The following is an 18,860-nucleotide window of genomic DNA, read 5'->3' as shown; positions in this document are numbered from 1 at the left end:
TTATCATATTCAATTATTCATTTCTCATATCACGTTCTGTTCTGCTGAGAATCACCATCAATGATCCTTTTAAACCTTTTTCTAAATAGCAGAGATAGATGTACCCCATGTCTTGGTTAGTTCATGCATACGGTCAAAACGGACTCGTTATAATAATGAATTTTTATAATGTGATACACTCAGACCTCACATCCATAATAATCCAAATCAGTTCAAGATAACAAAAACCAAATTTGGGAAACTATGTGTTTCGCTGTTCAATGAGTCACAGAAAAGTAAAAAAAAAAAAAGGAGTGAACTGAGATACAAGTATAGTGAATTTTCTCAAGAATATGCTCAACATATTAAGAGCTCATCCAGTTTGTTGACAGTAGGTCACTATCAGTTGACCTAAGCAGCCGCAGCTTCATCCCTACTAAGGGCTTCTTCAGGAACCAAGACCCTAAATACAGCATAGTGATGGTTTAAGCTTCTTTCCCCTTGTAGTCTGTGAACAGTTCCAAATGCCCCTGCATTTGGGTTTGGAAAAGCAAAGAATATACGCCTAATTCTTTGATGCACAAGTGCCATAGCACACCTTCAATATGATTGAATATTAGAATACCGAACCTTATCTAAAGAAAACTAAAAACATAGATTTCAGGTTTTGCACATAAATTTTTCATGGGAGCAATAATAGGTTAATAGGAGGCTTAAAAGAAGAGAGCTGACACATGTTTATCAGTGCAACACCTACGCAGATCAATAAGTGAAGAACAATGCTAAATTCATATTTCAGTTAAAAAAAATTAACCAAAAAGTGTTGGAAAATGAAATGCTACTGTAAAGTCCGTATTCAGCAACCATGACGATGCAGGAGGCATGTGGTAGTGCAAAGATTAGAAAGAGGAAATGGGGAATATAGTGCCTTTTTACAAAGAATAAGGTACAAGTTGTACAACTACTAACACTTCAATTGTGATCCATCCCATGCATGCTACTGGAAATAAAGCAAATGCAACGCTGTCTTTCTCATGGTATTAACTTTAATAAGATAAGTATACCAATAGGCGTTCAAAATATGCAAAATAACCAAGAGACCAAATAATACGGAAGGGACAAAAAATAATTGAAAAATTAGAGCACGGACTCGAACTCACATTATACAGGGCTCCCAAGCAAGGTAAATGTCAAAACCTGTACACAGGTAAGGCCTCCCTGATAAAGAAATCGAAGCGTTACCATTAGTGTCCATATGAGCCTCATCATAAACCTACAAAGATGGCAAGATTCATAAGAACTAATATGAATAGTAAAAATCACCCAAGAATTACAATGCTCTGATCTCCTCTTGACGAATGTGTAAAAAGGAGATACTTAAAATGTGCAATATTCACAAGATGCTTATTTATAATTTTTGGCAACCAAGCTTCATGTTTGAAACGATACATAACTTACAGCATATGACCACTTTTATGAAATTGTTAAAGTTTACATAACTTGAGGTTAAATCAGATCAAAAGAAAGAAAAAATCAGAGAAAAGGGGGGATTTTCAGATAAACAAGAAATCAGAATAGAAAACAAAAAAGAAAAAAGAAAGGAACTTGGTTAAAATATAAATCACTATACAATATGCAAGAGACTGAACACAGGCAAGAGAAAACATTTACGGCGCGGAAATAAATAAAAAATATTGATACCACAGTAAAAAAAAGTAAAATAACTCACTTTCGTAGACTGGGTCTTTTGCCTTTTGGCTGGAGAGCCTGTAGAAGAAGAGTGTGTGCTGTCAATCTCAGAATGTGTATCATCAATTTTTCCAAAACTGGGGAAAAGATGTATGTCCCTGGCAGCAGAAGATTCAATAGCAACAATAGCAGCATGACGTAAGGGATGTAAAGAGCAGGAACTAGTGTCTGATTCTTGCTCAGCCCATCGCCAAGGATATAAACAACACACACCAGTATATAATGGCAAACTGCTTGAATGCAGAGTTTCAGAGCTCAATACTCCAGCCGATTGGCTCTGAGAAACAGAGGCTTCAGATTTTTTAAAGCAGTTTGTTTCGAGGGTGGTTTTGTTCACAGGAGTATACCAAGAGAAAGTTTGATCACATGCAGTAGTAATTACTTGTTTAACTGAAGGATCTACTATAACTGCAGCATTGACTACCTGCATAGTGAATGAAATGGAGCATTCGATTGATCTGTAGCAGGTATAAGGGAAACATAATAACCCAAATAAAGGAGAATAAAAGGCTAACACAAAAAGAGAGTATGGAGGTACCGTATTATGATCAGATTTCGCCAACTGAATAGCATACTTCATGAAGCCGACCACTGACTGTGAGTCCTCTTCACCGAATCCAGTAATGCCCCCGATATTACTGTATTTTAAAGTAATAAAGAAAGAAAACAAGAATCAGGCAGAATGTAAAACAAACAATTATTTTAAACATTTGTATTTGTGGATCAAAGAACCATCACTCAGGCCTCAGGAAGAAAGTAGCAGCACGCTGCACCAAAAAGGGATGCATATGTAAGCATCCAATATAATATTCAACGAAAAATGAAGTTGATGTCCCTATTGGCTTAACCTTATCTAAAGAGTATAAAAACATGATGCCTCGGACACATAAATCATAGGAGTGTAGCGTTGTAAAAGTCTGGTAACTATAACATGAACCTGTACCAATGAAAAACTAAAGACCCCTTAAAATCAATGATTTAACTCACCGTCTGTAAAGAAAATGCTAGTACACTACTAAGTAGAAAATCTGTACTAACTGGAATCAGTTTTAGTAAGAATTAACCAGAGTTTAACAACCCACGATTGATAAGTAGGGAAAAAGCTTACTAGGTTGGTGGATGAAAAGATGTTGGCCAATGTTTGCATTGTTCTTCCCACTCTTCTTTCGATGATGCCGCATACTTGCAGACCTAATAAATTCAGTGGGTTGAAATGTGAAAACATGGCTATCTTGTAGGAAAAAAAAAACATAATTACAATCATAGCAAGTCTGCAGCTCACCAGCAGAAAATAAAAATTGTGAAAAGGAATAGTATTTCAAACAAATCAAAATGCAACATTCAAAATACCTAGAAAGAACATATGGAAGGGATCGATAAATGAAGTTTAACTGGGATACAATTGTATCTACAAGGCAAGGTAATGTACGAGTTTCAACTACACAAGTGCAAAACATAATCAAAGATTGCTTAGAGGCCTAGTGTTATTTAAAAAAAAAGGATTGTGCAAAATTTAATATAAAGAAAACAATTAGTGGTAAGTAATGAATTAAATAATCCATTCAACAGACCAACTATTGTCTTAGGTAAACTCTTCAGCCAAAATTCCTCAAAATCCAATAAATTCTCAAATGTGTATAGGAATGCTTGAGCCAAAATAATACATTCAACCCCAGAAAACCGAGAACCATCAAACAACTTTGAATGGGCTGAAAACATATTCGCTCATGAAAGAGGAGAAATACAAGGGGTCGGGTGTCGGAAACCAAGAAAGGAATCGTTAAATCAAGCACCAAAGTATTATCTCTAATGTAAACCATTATCTCCGGTGGAAAGAGAAAACTTATGATTTAAACTATTCACACAAACACCATGAAGAGCAATTATGTAATGAAGGTCCTCATGCTTATAATCTTAACATAAGATTTATCAAAATGCAATTAAGATTTTAAATATTGCAATGATACACTAGTATCTATATTCTATCATGTGAATGTTAATATATATATATATACACACAATCCGTTTCAAGAGCGGACGTCCGCACCGTAAGGATTCGCTGATTCAGGCGACCGGCGACGTGGATGGTGCCGGCGGTGCTCCCCTCCTCCCGCACTCATGTCTGTGTCGGCTAGAGCTGCAGCGCCAGTCCACGGCGGCTGGAATCTCGAAATTACCATAAATTTCAAGTTTTTCGACACCGTACAAAAATTTGGAGATTCCGGCCGCCGTGGGCCGGCACTGCAGTTCCATCCGGCACAGAAAGGAGCGTCTGGAGGGGAGCACGGCCGGCACCAACCACGCCGTCGTTATGCGTCGCTGGAACGAGTAAATCCGCACCTAATAATCCTCCTATATATATATATATATAGTCCCCTTCTACAACAGAGCCGTACTTTGAAATTAAAGTGCGAAGTTCCTTATTTAACTAATTTTTCAGTCACTTTTTCACATCTCCACAATTCAATAGTTAGATATGTATGTGTAGATAATTCATACGAAATTTCACTCAATTTGATGATTGTTTGAGTTTTCACAGTTGTGATTTACAATAACAGTTATGGTTGGACAGATTCGGTTAGTTTATATATTGACTAGTGTTTTGATACCTTAACGATCACCAAATTGAGTGAAATTTAGTATGGATAATCTACACATACATACCTAACTACTGAATGGTGAAGATGTGAAAAAGTGACCAAAAAATTAGTCAAATAAGGAACTCCGCACTTTAATTTCAAAGCGGGGCTCCGCTCTGGAATGGATATATATATATATATATATATATATATATCCAGACTTCTCGGCTGCGGACGTCCGCACGATACAGATTTGACGATTCCGGCCACTGGCAACGCGCAACGACTGCGCCGACCAGCACAGCCACACTCCCCTCCTCTCGGCGCTCCTGTCTGTGCCGGCAGGAATCTGAAAATTTCAAATTTCTAGTCACCGTGCGGAGATTTCGAGATTCCGGCTACCGTAGGCCGGCACTGCAGCTCCGACCAGCACAGACAAGAACGCTGGGAGGAGGGGAGTGCGGCTGTGTTGGTCGGTGCAGTCGTTGCGCGTTGCCGGTGGCCAGAATCGCCGAATCCGCACTGTACGGACGGTGCGGACGTCCACAACTGAGAAATTTTGTATATATGGATATTCTCAACTTGTTTGTATTCCACTTTGATTACTTCCAGATTCAGCAGTAAATAAACAAGGTCAATATTCTTCTTCCTTAAAAGAAAAGAAAAACAAAATATCAATATTCTGATAAGAAAAAAGATTGAAACAGAAAAAGACCCACTTTTGTGATAAAAGGACACAACTGGTAGGAATTCATAAGCTCTTGTACATCACAAGGTATGCTGTCCAACGGATTGCCAGTTTCAGAAGCCAGACATAAGATCACTGACAACTGAATCGTTCCTATCAAGAACGCAATAGTCATTCCCATATATTTCACATACCCTAAAGATCAGAAAGTAAGAGCAATATGGTGTCACAGTATCAAATCTTTCCAAACTCCTAAATCAGTGAAACATGCATCCAAGTAAGAGATGTAAGTATGAGAAGCTGGTAAAAGGGTTGTGAGACTGACATGAGGTTCCTACCCCATACAGTGATTCAAACGTTTCAAATCAAACGGAGAAAATGAGAGATACCTCCTTGAATAAATTTCTTGTGCACCCGCTTTACGTGCCTTAGATTTTCGAGTTGTGCTATTTGGTTGAGACGCCTGAATCATGAATTTAGAATCATGAAGGAGCAGGAACACAAGAATGAATGAATCTAAAGTGGAGTAAAGTACCTTACAAGAGTGTTGGCAACCTTTGGGTGTATGAATGAAGCAATCACATCCACAGTGGGTTGTTGGTCAGCACTATCTCGAGGGGGTTTGTCTGGGATGTGCATTATCTCCCACTCATCCAACTCTGTCATGCTCTCAACTTTCAATTTCGATTCCTCAAGCAGAGGCTTAAACCCAAAGATATCTCAAGTTGAGCGTCGCCGCTGCAAGTAAAAATAATTAATTTTATCCTCAAACACAATGTTTTGCAGTTACCATAAGCAATTTAAATTCAGAGCAAAACACTATTTATCATGAATCAAGTGAAAGCGTGTTCTAAATTTGTCGATAAAAGAACAAAGAATTCAGTTCCTAAACACTAAGAAACTATACACAACTCAAAGACATTGCGGATAGAAACTTAAACTAAGAAGGTCAAATTCGCAAAAGAGGGGTGAAGATCAACTAAGAGGCAGGTCTAAGTTTTGCCGGGTATGATACATACAAGAAGGGAATCAAAGTTCAAATGTCATTGTTTTGTCACAATATTTGATGGTCTGTTAAATACACTTCACAAACCTTCCCAAACTGATTTTAAAGCTTCAGTGCTCATTTGGACATTTTGGTTCATAGAATAATGCTCTCGTTACATAAAAGACCGACTCAATCATATCAGATGATTAGACACGAATTCATTCAGTAATCTATTTCTAGAGGATTTAAGAACACACAAATCATGCTCCGTTAAAATAGTTTTAGACCATGACAGACCAAATTTGGTTTCTCAATAACCAACTTGTAAGCCGTTAAAAAGGTAAGATTTCATGTTGTCACCAATAAACCACATAACCATGCCCAGGAACTCAGGAAGCCAATTCTCCGATAACAAACACAGTAAACCATTATCTTACATTGTGCTTTTCCAGTAATGTGGCTTTCTTCATTTTACCTTTTCAGCTTAGAAACTCTAGTTCTCTATTTGGTTCACATAACAATGTCAGTCCCTTGACAAACTCCTTCTTCCGATATAAAACAAAGATTAAACTGCTTTAATTCTTTCTCAAACCCAATCTCACAACCGGGGTAACTCAATTTGCTTCAAATACTAACAGGAAGATTCAAATCTTGCTAAAATGAAATTCAGTCAATCGATTTATCTCAGTACCACATCGAAATTGGATTCACAATTGGATATTATATTGAAAAAGAGTGCATCCAGAACACCATGTACGCTGCATCAAAAAGTTCTTTTAATCTAAAACCAAATCATTTGGAAAAGCCACACAATCAGAGTAGTTGATAAATCACCATGCAAGAATTCAACCAAATCTCAAAATTCATCCATTTCAGGACTCTTACCCGCACAATCAATCACCACGAAATCGGTTCAGTTTCCTTTAGGCCACAAGTATCATCGTCGCCCGAACCCACCCTTCGACTCGCTGCCTTCTTTCTTTTCCCGTCGCAAAAAAGCATGTAAGAATCTCGAAAAACAGGGGGGGGGGGGGGAATGAGAGCATAACCTACCGCTCCTCTTCTTCAAACAAGAAACAAGTCAAGGAGAAGGACCAAGCCGGCTAACATATGTGAGGATATATTCGGAATTCTACGAGCCGCGCTAAGTCAGGACGCAGGTTTCTGTGAGAGTAATGGTCAATGGTTGAGCCCTGTTGAAAAGAAGGAGAAATTGGGGCTCGGCTGGACCTGACACTGTTTTCTAGCCGATGAACGGTGGAATGGGAAATAGTATATAGGAAACTAGGTTAGGATACCCGCCCAGCCGCGGTTGCACTATTTCTTTATAATAGTATATTAGTTTAGGGTTTGATTGCAAGCATATTATAGTTTTTAAAACTGGTTTAAGTGGAGAGAATAGCGAAAAAACGAGATATATATATATATATAAGCAGTTTGTACCTAGTAATAATCAAGTAAATAAGCGAAAAAATAGGACATGAGCTAAGCCAACAATGTTTAAAAGCCTGCATCACCAAATTTAGTGTTTGATTATAAGTGAATTAGAGTTTTAAAAACTAATTTTAATGGAGAGAATAACGAAGAAAACGATATATATATATATATACAGTCTCTATCCAGAGTGAAACTTGACTCTGAAATTACATAGTGAAGTTCCAATTTTAACACACTTTTCGATCAAATTTTTTCACCATAAGCGATTCAATATTTAGGTATGCTATTTAAGATCATCTCTACAAAAATTCATCTAATTCAGACATCATTAAGATATTGAAACTAGATTAAATCAATTAATGAATTAAAACTGTTCAATGTGAACCGTTCGTGTAAATCTCAATTTTAAAAGCTCAAACCATTGTCAAATTGGATGAAACTTTGTAGAAATGATATTGAATAACATACCTAAATCTTGAATCACTTATGGTGAAAAAATTTAACCGAAAAATGTGCCAAAATTGGAACTTCACTCTAGATAAAGACTATATATATATATATATATATATATATATATATATATATATATACAGTTTCTATCCAGAGTGAACCTTCATTCTAAAATTACAGAGTGAAGTTCTAATTTTGGCACACTTTTCGGTTAATTTTTTTCAACATAAGTGATTCAATATTTAGGTATGCTATTTAAGATCATCTCTACAAAATTTCATCCAATTCGGACACTGCTAAGGTTTTGAAATTAGATTAAAATCAATCAACAAATTAAAACTAATTCAACGTGAACCATTCGTGTAAATCTCGATTTTGAAAACTCAAACCATTGTTAAATTTGATGAAATTTTGTAAAGATGATCTTGAATAGCATACTTAGATATTGAATCACTTATGGTGAAAACATTTTACCGAAAAGTGTGCTGAAATTGAAACTTCACTCTGTAGTTTCAGAGTGAAGCTTCACTCTGTATAGATACTATATATATATATATATATATATATATATAGCAATTGAAGGAAAAGAAGAGGAAAGAATGCGGCAAAAATAATTATACCTAATGACAATCGAATAAATAAGTGAAAAAAATGATATGAGCCGAGCCAACACTGTTCATAAGCTTATGAGTACAGTGCATCACCAAATAATATATAGGAAACTAGGTAAGGTGCCCGCGCTTCGCTGCGGGGTAATAATGCTAAAATTAAGTAATTAAACCAAACATGAGAATTGAAGTTTGATGAGAAAAAATAAAATGATTTAGTATATATATACAAATGGGGTTAGTGGTCAATTACATGTTAATTGGAGTAACGTCAAAAACTTTGCATTTGAAATGCCATTAAGACCAAAATTTCTTCAGGAATATATCTTGATTAATATGGTTCAGCATAATAACGCTACAATTGGAAGCATTAGACGTAAACATAATAGAATTAGGAGGAACTTTCTCAAGTTATGGGTCAATGATGAAAGAAAACAAAACTATTTAAACCTCTATATTGTTCTTACAAAAAAACAATTCTTATAGAAGATTGTTTCCCATTCAAATGTGACCTACTTGGTTCATGTTGAAAAACTATAACCCGTCTTAGATTTAAAAAAACAACAAAAGCCAACTTTGTCATTTTTCATTCCTCAATACATTGAATAGAAGTAGAAAAAGTGTAGACCACTCAATTGGATCCAATCACATTCGAGCTGAGTAACTGAACCATTTCAAACCAAAGGTCAGTTAAATTTAGAGCACCGATAGTATTTGATCATACTAAACCAACTTAAAAAGAAAACTTCCTATCACTCTACCAATGCAAAAGTCAAAACTAAAGAAGCCACACAATTGCCCTCATCATTATCATTGATACTGAATTTGATCATTTGTCTCAATAATAACTAATAACATCAATCTAAAACCCACAACCTAGAACCACGTTCACCTGCATCTATGAAGATGTAACTATGGGATGTGTTGAGCTTTTGTTTCATTTGTGCACGACGTTTGCAAGCAAGGAAGGGAAAAGCTATTGTAATTTAAAAAAGCTAAAACATACTAATTATAAGTTTAATTGAAACACATAATGAAACAGTAACACAAAACAATCTAATCAACATCCTAGTGTTAAAGTTTGAAGATATGCTTTTATCTATTCTCAACCAACTATTAAAAAGAGACAGTATAAAAGAAAAGAGTAGATCAGAAACGCAACTAAAATTAGATTAGCTTGATGTTGGTGCAGACTATAGAATCATTTAATCATAGTACCTCAATCGTTTATTGATTCCCCTTTACCGTAAGCAGAAAGTAATCAAATTCTCAATAACCTAAGGTGACAGAAAGAAAGAAGAGTATCAATCATAATATTAAACTAAATGTAAGCAATATGTTACATCTCCCTACTTGAAATTAACTGTATCAAACACATGCTAAAAATTATTAAAACCAAAATGCGGAAATTACTAAACCCTAAACCCTATCCATCTCACTCAGATTTTATTGCCACTACAAAACAATATTTGATTCATAGTCACTCTAAGCATACAAACTCATTGTTTCGGTCTAAACTGACCCAAAGCTAACCTCAAAGGAAGTCTTTCTGACAGCTTGACTAAAAAATAGTTAGATTACTAAAAATATACACAAAATCATCTAAACTTATATGCTTATAGGGTTGTGATTACATGATTGTTCTCTCCCAATTATGTATTTTAAACATTATACTTATCCAGCCTCAAATGTATCCAAGTGATTAAAACAAAAAGTTATCCACACCTGTAATTAATATCTATCTGAAAACCACAAAACGTGAAAGCTGCTAATTCCCTTTTATTAACCTGCAAGCATATTACACATATAAAGATATGATATAAATTGAAAGCTGAACTTGAAACTTAATCAATGTCTAAATGTATCACAGTAGATATGGTTACATTTCTGATATTCATGCAGTACTTGCTTGTACGAACATATCTTGCTTTTACTCAATTGCCATGACTTAAAAAAAAACATGAAGCTTAAACTAAGGATAAGGATATGAAGCTTATTTACAACAGATTTTCAATATTTGAAAACGATTTAAAGGTGTTCATGTGATTAGATAGATAGATAGATAGATTAGACAAACAACATAAGGAATTAGAATTCTGACCTCTTTTGCCTTAGGTTGTACTGCAACACCCGTATGTTCCAATGCCTCCAACGGTCTACTACCCACCTCCCAATTACAGCTAATAGGTATAATCCTTCAAATTAACTGTCCAATGCCTGCAAATTGGTCAATAAGAAGAATGGGTCATCAGAATTATGTGAAGTTTCTCAATGATGCCATGATCCTAGAGGCAATAAAGCAAACGAAGTCAAATAAAGCATGGAGGTGTAATTGATATGCTTTATAGATCAACCCAAACAAAACCCAATGCAAGTTACTATCAACTACTACCACTATGTCATGCTTGAGCGGTCAATCGATAAACGTAGGGAGCTACATCACAATAACTAATTGTTCAGTCAGTGAGACATTGTACTATGCACTTAAATATATAAGCAGAATATAGATCAGGATCCACCTCTTGTCCTCTGCAAAAGAAATAGCAAAGAAAAGTTACCTATTGCAACAACATAGCTACAGGTTGATCGAATACCCCAGAAATGCTTCCTCTATTGATGAAAAACCGTATATCACAAACAATACCCCTACATCAACGAAACCCCAACTCAGTTACATATAATAATGAAATGATTCAAAGCTAATTAGAAAATCTTTCAACAATTCCCAACAAATAAACACAATCACCAATGAGAACAGAAGGGAGAAAAAGAAGAAGAAGAAGATCCGTAGATTATGCAACCCATTATTGGTTATCTTTTGGCTACAATAAGAAGTCTTAAATTTGCACAGTGGGAAGAATTTACAGTTTTGAATATCAAACTTGTAATGAATGCTCGCAATCTAAGTAAAACCCAACAGAGAGAGATAGAACCTTGAAGACCCAAATACAATCGGAATCGGATACCCGCAATTGGAATCGCCTTCACTCTTTGGATCCTTGCTGATGATGACAGACCCCGAAGACCCAAATACAGTGATTGAAGCGAATATGAAGAAGATCGCCGAGGAATAAACCAAGTCCAAGATTTCTATCGAAGCTTTGGGAGGGCGAGCGAAGCAGCGAGAGCGATCAGAAGAAAATTATGCCGCGTGTACACCATCACCGACCTTTATCCCTACAATAGTGGTAATTTTGTTATTAAAAAACAAATGGAGGGCAGAACCGTAATTTAGTTGATAGGAAAAATACCCATCAGTGCACAGGAAGCACCACTGATTAGGAGAGAATGGCATGATCGCAATTACCGCAAAATTAAGGGCAGAATCGTAATTTCTACTTACGGTGAATAGGAAGCACCAAATAGTAAGTAGTAAACTAGTAAAATCCTAACAAAATTTTCCTAAAAAAAAAAAAACTTTTCCAAAAAAAAAATTCTAACAAACTTAAAAGCTAGGTGCATTACCGGTATCATTCTTCTTTCCTTTAGCTCTAAGTTCATATTTAATTTTGCAAGAAAACCTTATAAAATATGCACCTGCAACATCATGTTTCTATTGAACTGAACTTTCTATTACCCTCATACATATGCTACTGCCATTGAACAACATATTTTGAGTTGTGACACCTAATAACTGAGAGCAAAAAACAATTTCAGACACGTGAAATAGTGAATCTTAATCAAAATACTCTTCATAACATATAATCATTAGATAATTCCTAACATACCAACTGCATTACACTATTCATCTCCACCAGTTTATGGCGACAGTAATTCGATTATCTTAGATATTGATAGTAATTCCACCACCAAGAAACAAAAGACTGTTTTATAGTACGTGCTCTCTCTCTCTCTCTCTCTCTATCTGGTTGGCAATTTCCCACACTTGGGGATTAGTTGAAAGTTCTAGTTCCTGTGAATAATGGGGTTTAGGGACTATTACATGTGACATGTGATCCTATCACAAACACAACCAATGCTACTGGATAGACGTCTTTAATGCAGTGTTAGAGACATTAACATATCATGCTCCTGTCCAGTTTTATCCCTTTGCTAAGCTTAATGGTGAGCCAATTGGTTACTACAATGATTTGGTCCTTGAAGTGTTTCATGAGGTGTGTGATCGAATTGATGAGAATTGCATAAGCCAAAACCTATCTTACAAAGAAAATAAGACATCAAAGAACATGTTTTTTTATAGAACTCTCAGCCCAGGAGATCCTCTCCTCAACAGAATCCCATACTCATACTCCAAATCGAATCAGAAACCACGAATGTTATTTCAATTTGAAAAATTCATTCCCACAATCCATATCACATCACATAAACCAAATAACAAATCAAATCAAAAACAAAATATATGCACTACCACCATACCACCAATTCCTAAAAAGATAAGCATATTGTGTTTCTAGACATCCTAATTTCCGAAAATGAAAAGCATGCTCACCCAATATAATACTCCCTTGGCAAGTAATGTCTTTGAGTGGACCAAATCACCCGAACAGTCAACGTAAATCCTATGGCCTGCATATCACACAACTTATCAACTCCACAATCAACATAATATCCTTGACCAAAATCCAATTACAAATATCTAACTCCAGCACAAAAATTATAATTCAACGATGCCATGAAGAGCAAGAGGAGGAGAAACAACCGAGCACGTTAATGACAGTTCAAACCCTAAAAATTACAATCCCAAATCCAAAATTCAGAGTAAATTTCAAATCTCAATCGAAAGTAAATCCCTCTGAAAAAGAGATGAGATTAGCAACATCAGTTTTCCTCAGAGAAACAAAGAGAAAAAAACTGAAGATGAGGAAGAGAAACCCAAACTAAACCACCTACAATCATAAAGAGAGACAGGACGAAGAGAGCACTGAGAGAAGGAGAAGGGAGACACAAATAAAATTCAATCTATTTCACTATAATCACCAAACAAATGAAGGGTTTTTTTTAGAGGAGAAAGACGCCGAGAGAAGGGAGAGAGATGCAGATGGAGCAAGAGGAGATCGAAAGTAAATGCATCATTAAAACCCGAAACTCCCCAGAACCTATTATTTTCACTTTCTCTTGAGGACAGTTTCGTGATTTCCGCGTAAGCCGAGCCGAGCCGACACTGTTTATAAACCGATTGTAGTGCAACTGTAGCGATACTGTTGCTACACTGTTGGAATTGCAACCGGCGTATAATATATAGGAAATTTGGAAATTTTGGTTATCTTTTTTGTTCATAGAATAATAATGCTCTCGTTACATAAAAGACTGACTCAATCATATCAGATGATTAGACACGATTTCATTCAGTAATCTATTTCTAGGGAATTTAAGAACACACGAATCATGCTCCGTTAAAATAGTTTTAGACCATGACACTGATGACAGACCAAATTTGGTTTCTCAATAACCAACTTGTAAGCCGTAAGCAACTGAGTCGAAAACAAACTCAGACAAGATTAGCTGCTGCTACTCAACTCTAGGCAGTTAGCAGCTCCAGCTAGTTCTCTACTAGTTTTACGTAAAGCAGCAGCAGAAAATACTAATATAAGATTTTGGCAACAGCTCAAATACATTCTATACGTTAAGTACACTGAGCAGACAATCCTGCAAATCCAAGTTCCTTGAGCTTGAGCTTGATCAAGACCAGATTCAGTTTGCCTTCATCTCTCCCATTCATCCAGAAGTTGTGGTTCCGCAATCTCTGATTTCTGCACTTCGGTGCCTCTTGGCCCCTTATTTGTCAACCGATCCCAACCAATGATGTGGGGGAGTGCAAACTGAACAACAAGAACATTTATGTAATCAGTGTAATGGATGTAAACATGCTTATAGTAATTTTAAAGACATGCTTACAGTAATTTTAAAGTCATGACAACATGTCTTACACTGCAAGCAGTTTTCATCACAGTAAATTCAGCAGTTGTGACAGGAACCGAGAAACTCTCTCTGGTTTTCAGTAGGTTGTTGACCACAGCTGACATGAAAAGATAAGGCGGTTTTGTCAAAATTTGAAGGTACACATATTGGCCTCCATAAGGTGATGAAGACACAAAAGGAATGAAGAACAAGCTAAGGGGGAGCATTGAAGGCCTTTCCTAGTTGAACTAGGAAACTGTCAAGGCAAGTGTTATTCACGGCAAAGGTCTACTTCCACCGATTTGATTATAAGGGTAGAATGTTTTATATTTGGGAAGATATATTTAGTTAAATGGTGTTTGGGAATTGTTATAGAAAAGGATTTAAAATAAAAGGTGTATTCCATATTCATATGGATTTTTTCCTTTTCTATGTGAGATGTTTAGGAAGGGAAGTTAGGTTTAATTCATAGGGTTAGGGAATACATGCGGCTGGTATATATAGGATGTATACAGCAGTAGGTTTTTTAAACCTCTAGAAGACACACGGATAGAGAAGAAAAGAGATGAAACCAAAGAGAAGAAAACTCACAAAAAGGAGAGCTTAGTGCTAGGAGATCTTAGTGACTACATTGAAGACCTTAGTGGCAACATCAACGTTCTTAGTGAGGTTGATCATCCGTGTGACTACAACGTTCTTAGTGAGGTTGTATCAACACTTGAAGCAACGATCTTAGTGAGGTTGTTTCATACTTGATAGTGACTATCAAGTAAGAAGTATTTTTACTTTTGAGAATAACATTATTAGTGATTAAGGTGTAATCATTGTAATATCGTTTATTCAATAGAAAAGTAAAATTCTTCTACATATTCCGCTGCTATTACTTGTTGTTCTATCTTGTATTTTCAAAATTTCAACTTTTATACGACTTTATTTGATTTTCATCAACCGAATCAACTTCTTTAAAGGTTTTCCTTATCAATTTGTAGGAAGATAAATATGCATATTCAAAACCTCGAATTTTATCAACCACATAGATCTATAACATAAGGTAGCACTTACTCAAAGAAATAAAATAGACATCTGCATGTGGCTTGATCGATAAGCTCTTCCTCACTTGACCAGCATTACTGTAACACAAAGTGCTCATGAAGGCCAACTACTATGTAAAAAAAAATTGATGCTTCACTTTCACAATCAATCATTAAGAAGTAAAGGAAATAGAAGAAATGAGGTTGTAATTTGTCTTTCTACAAAACAAGAATGGCAGAAAAATCTAACCTTGATTGCATTGAGGGATCATGAAATAATTCACAGGAATCTTTGGGACCCAAGCTGATTAGAGACCCAACTTCTGTTGCCGATAAAGCAAACAACTGGAAAGAAACAAATGCGAATAAAATGAGAGTGAATGAATATGAGAGAAGGGACACTACTAAAACAAAAATCCATAGCTAAGTTTTTCTCCCTCAAGAATTATTTTGGGGAAGTAATGAAATCCAAAAACTGTAAATGAATACAGCTGTGGAAACTACCTGTTTCTTCTCCGAGTCATATTTGCGCTCTCCGATTGCAGGCATGAACTTCAACATCACAGAACCCCGTCGCTCAACTACAACACTTCCAGACTATGTGATACATAAACAGATTAATGATGAGATATATTGTCGACTGCCTTCCAAAATATATGAGCAAATGATATTATAATTGAGAGAGAAAATTACATACTTCCAATTTGGTGAATGTTGGGAGAATAGGACTCAGAGAGAGTGCAGCTTTGCCTTTATAGATAGAAAGAGGAGCATATATCTGGCCACCACTTCTTCCTGCAATCTCAGAAACAATAGGAAACAGAAGTAGAATAAACTTATCCATGAGGGATGGTAAATCTGAAACTCCTATGCGTTCTAAATTACCTTTAGCAGAAAAATTCTGCCTGGCAGTTGAAAAGCTGGTGCTTTGTGTAAAAGCATCAAATAATGAAGCAGCTCTCTTTGACAACTGGTTCCTTTTTCAACAATTAAAATAAAGCAAAATGTTAGTAATTAATAATGATAGATAAGGGATTTACTCGCAGGAGATGATACTAAAAATAATAGGTTTGTCATTAAACAATCCAGTATGTCCTTATCAACAAAGATAAATGTTAAAGCCACATAACGTGATTAGTGGAATAGCGTAAGGACATAGGAAAAGCATGGATCTACTACAAAAACTAGATTGTAGGAATAACTTTTGGTAATACTAAAAGTTCTACAGAAAAAATAGGATTTAAGGGATTACTTTTGGTTATACTGCGAAATCGGGAAACTGATAGAGCCTACAGTAAGAAGTGGCAGAACTGAAACCAGACAACCTAAAACATTATAGCACATCTTCCCAGAATCTAATACCCCCCATCTCCAAAAAGGACAAAAACATTGAACCTTTCGCACAGTAAGGTCAAACAATCTGCGGGGATGTCTCAAAACGCATTAGAACCTTTCTAAACTAGCTCATAAATGTTTACCTTCCCATGAGAAATCATCCAAACTAACACCCAAACAAGTTGTTGAAATAGGAAATGAACAGAGCTTGTCCTAGCTTGTTTCCCCAACTTGCAATTAATTGAAGCTCCTCCTAAATGCAACCTCGCAACTTAAGAGAAAGGAAATCAAATCCTCATTTCCACCACTGAAATACGTCCTTTACCTACTTGTCCAGAATAGCCTCAGTTTTTCTCGACATAGCTTTAACCCATTCACGGCCGCATAAACGAATAGTAGCTAATTAAAAATTACTTGCTAAAACAATGCAATCCAAAAACCCAGACACAAAAATGGAACATAAAATTTCTTGGAAATCCATGGGGTAGTTCATTTCTTGGAAGCTAGACCATGAAATTTGATGACTGCGCGTTTTAGGGTTTAAGGAGAGTTGAAGAATACAAAGAGCAAGAAAGAAGGGAAGAGGAATAGAGAGAGAGTGGATGGGTACCTGAGCTGCATCATCATGTTCACGCAGAGAGACCTTTCACTTGTCAAACTCTGAAATTTAATTTCCGGCTTAAATCCTTCTGCGGTTTCACTCTCATATACTCTCAATTCTCAATAATACCCTTCTGCTTTCCTTTTTCTTTTCTTTGAATATTCTTTATAGAAAATACCATCAAATGACATCTTTTAGGGTGTGTTTGTTTTGGCTTCCAAGCAGCTTTGCTTTGTGACAAAGCACTGTAAAGTGTTTGGTTAAGGAAAAAATAACCTGCTTTGCTTCGTAGTGCCTATTTTTTCGGACCAAAAGCAAAAGCCTCCGAAGGCAGGCTTTTCGCTGTTTCTCAAAAAACTCTTTAATGAAACTTTCGTTTTATTCCATTGGGTATCCTTCATAATATCACGAAATTACGAACAATACCATAATAAAATTACAAAAAATGCCACTGACTTCAGTTAACCCTGGCCTTGCGTCTCTCTTCTTTTCTCATTGCGCCTCCTCCACCTTTGGACCTCTCTCTTCCGCGCCAGATCTCTCTCCATGTCCACGACCAGATCTCTCTCCACCTGAGCTTGCACGACCTGGACTAGGACGCTTCTTCTCCCCAGTTGATCTCTCTCGAACTCTCAAAACTCCGACGAGTCTGAATCTTTGCTGATTCCAGGGATAGAAGACGGACACGAATCTGGGTATGTTGTTTCGTTCTTGATCTTTGCTGCTTCTTTTTTCTTTTAAGATTCTACTCATTAGAACATGGTATTGAGTATGTAGAAGAAAATCAAAAAATTAAGGAATCTAGTGCTTGAATTTAGCATCTGATATTTATGTCCTTGGTAAACCACTTCCAGTCATACGTAGGTAGCATTTCAGTGCCAGTAATTAAATCATATATGTATGACATTTTGTACTTTTGCAGTTTGTAATTGTCTCTTTGGCTGGTTGGGGTGTGCTTATTCTTAGTGGGTACAAGGTTTTCACCGGCAACAAAGGCAAGAAGGACGAGGTATGTCATCTCCTTATAAGTCTTGAGCACCATGACTTGTTTTTTTTTTTTGATATGACAGTGCTTGTTCATCTTGGATTTCTCGTTTGATTTCCTTTTTTGTGGCTTTGGTTTATGCATTTGGATGTGTGTTGCCGATTCACATCTGGTTTTGTATGGATATGCATTTTAATAGTTGTTCGCGATTTGTTCGGAATCGATAAAGTAGGGTTTGTGTGTGTCTAATTGTATATTTGAGCTGTGGGGATTAGTGCTTGCTGAGATATTTGAGTTGAGAATAGGACATCCTTAAGTTGTGCTAGATGAGAAAAGACTTGTTTAAATGATGTGTGGGCATATTGGTCATGTGATTTTGGCTTTTTAAATTTATGCTAGATGGGAAAAGAATCATCAGCTGTTTGGACTGATCCCTTAATAGATGTATTTTGCGACTTATGTATCAAGGAAGTGGACAACAATAATCGTCCAAATACTCATTTCAACAAATTTGGATGGGAAAATTTGATTGTTGGTTTCAAGCAACAAACGGGTAAAGAGTACACCAAAA

The 18,860-nt window shown here is 36.2% G+C and overlaps 2 protein-coding genes across 7 annotated transcripts; both read right to left on the bottom strand.

The window, feature by feature from the left end:
- Positions 1 to 128: 128 nt before the first annotated feature.
- On the bottom strand, positions 129 to 17,426 carry LOC126781969 (tRNA-specific adenosine deaminase TAD3). Of its 5 annotated transcripts, XM_050507099.1 has the most exons (13): positions 12,929 to 13,491; positions 11,037 to 11,655; positions 10,580 to 10,695; positions 10,204 to 10,265; positions 9,697 to 9,755; positions 5,531 to 5,733; positions 5,385 to 5,458; positions 5,027 to 5,148; positions 2,837 to 2,919; positions 2,267 to 2,366; positions 1,709 to 2,152; positions 1,140 to 1,252; positions 129 to 577 (listed from the first exon to the last, which is right to left on the bottom strand). In XM_050507099.1, exons 6-13 carry the CDS (start codon positions 5,659 to 5,661, stop codon positions 391 to 393), a joined length of 1,254 nt encoding a protein of 417 aa, XP_050363056.1. In that variant the 5' UTR covers positions 5,662 to 5,733; positions 9,697 to 9,755; positions 10,204 to 10,265; positions 10,580 to 10,695; positions 11,037 to 11,655; positions 12,929 to 13,491; the 3' UTR covers positions 129 to 390. The 5 variants fall into 5 exon arrangements, with proteins under 5 accessions (XP_050363056.1, XP_050363058.1, XP_050363060.1 ...); XM_050507101.1 differs by lacking the exons at positions 9,697 to 9,755; positions 10,204 to 10,265; positions 10,580 to 10,695; positions 11,037 to 11,655; positions 12,929 to 13,491 and adding exons at positions 6,869 to 7,147; positions 17,314 to 17,388; XM_050507103.1 differs by lacking the exons at positions 9,697 to 9,755; positions 10,204 to 10,265; positions 10,580 to 10,695; positions 11,037 to 11,655; positions 12,929 to 13,491 and adding an exon at positions 6,869 to 7,491 and having other exon boundaries at positions 1,709 to 2,005; positions 2,111 to 2,152.
- On the bottom strand, positions 13,817 to 17,371 carry LOC126781970 (single-stranded DNA-binding protein WHY2, mitochondrial). Of its 2 annotated transcripts, none has more exons than XM_050507105.1 (8): positions 17,314 to 17,371; positions 16,254 to 16,345; positions 16,066 to 16,163; positions 15,873 to 15,965; positions 15,619 to 15,713; positions 15,400 to 15,467; positions 14,367 to 14,455; positions 13,817 to 14,258 (listed from the first exon to the last, which is right to left on the bottom strand). In XM_050507105.1, exons 1-8 carry the CDS (start codon positions 17,328 to 17,330, stop codon positions 14,142 to 14,144), a joined length of 669 nt encoding a protein of 222 aa, XP_050363062.1. In that variant the 5' UTR covers positions 17,331 to 17,371; the 3' UTR covers positions 13,817 to 14,141. The 2 variants fall into 2 exon arrangements, with proteins under 2 accessions (XP_050363062.1, XP_050363063.1); XM_050507106.1 differs by lacking the exon at positions 17,314 to 17,371 and adding an exon at positions 16,847 to 16,905 and having other exon boundaries at positions 13,818 to 14,258.
- Positions 17,427 to 18,860: the final 1,434 nt, after the last annotated feature.

The sequence above is a fragment of the Argentina anserina genome, chromosome 2, assembly GCF_933775445.1.
Source record: "Argentina anserina chromosome 2, drPotAnse1.1, whole genome shotgun sequence".
Classification (NCBI taxonomy): domain Eukaryota; kingdom Viridiplantae; phylum Streptophyta; class Magnoliopsida; order Rosales; family Rosaceae; genus Argentina; species Argentina anserina.
The sequence above is the reverse complement of the archived record's forward strand: the minus strand, read 5'-3'. Positions and strand labels throughout refer to the sequence as shown.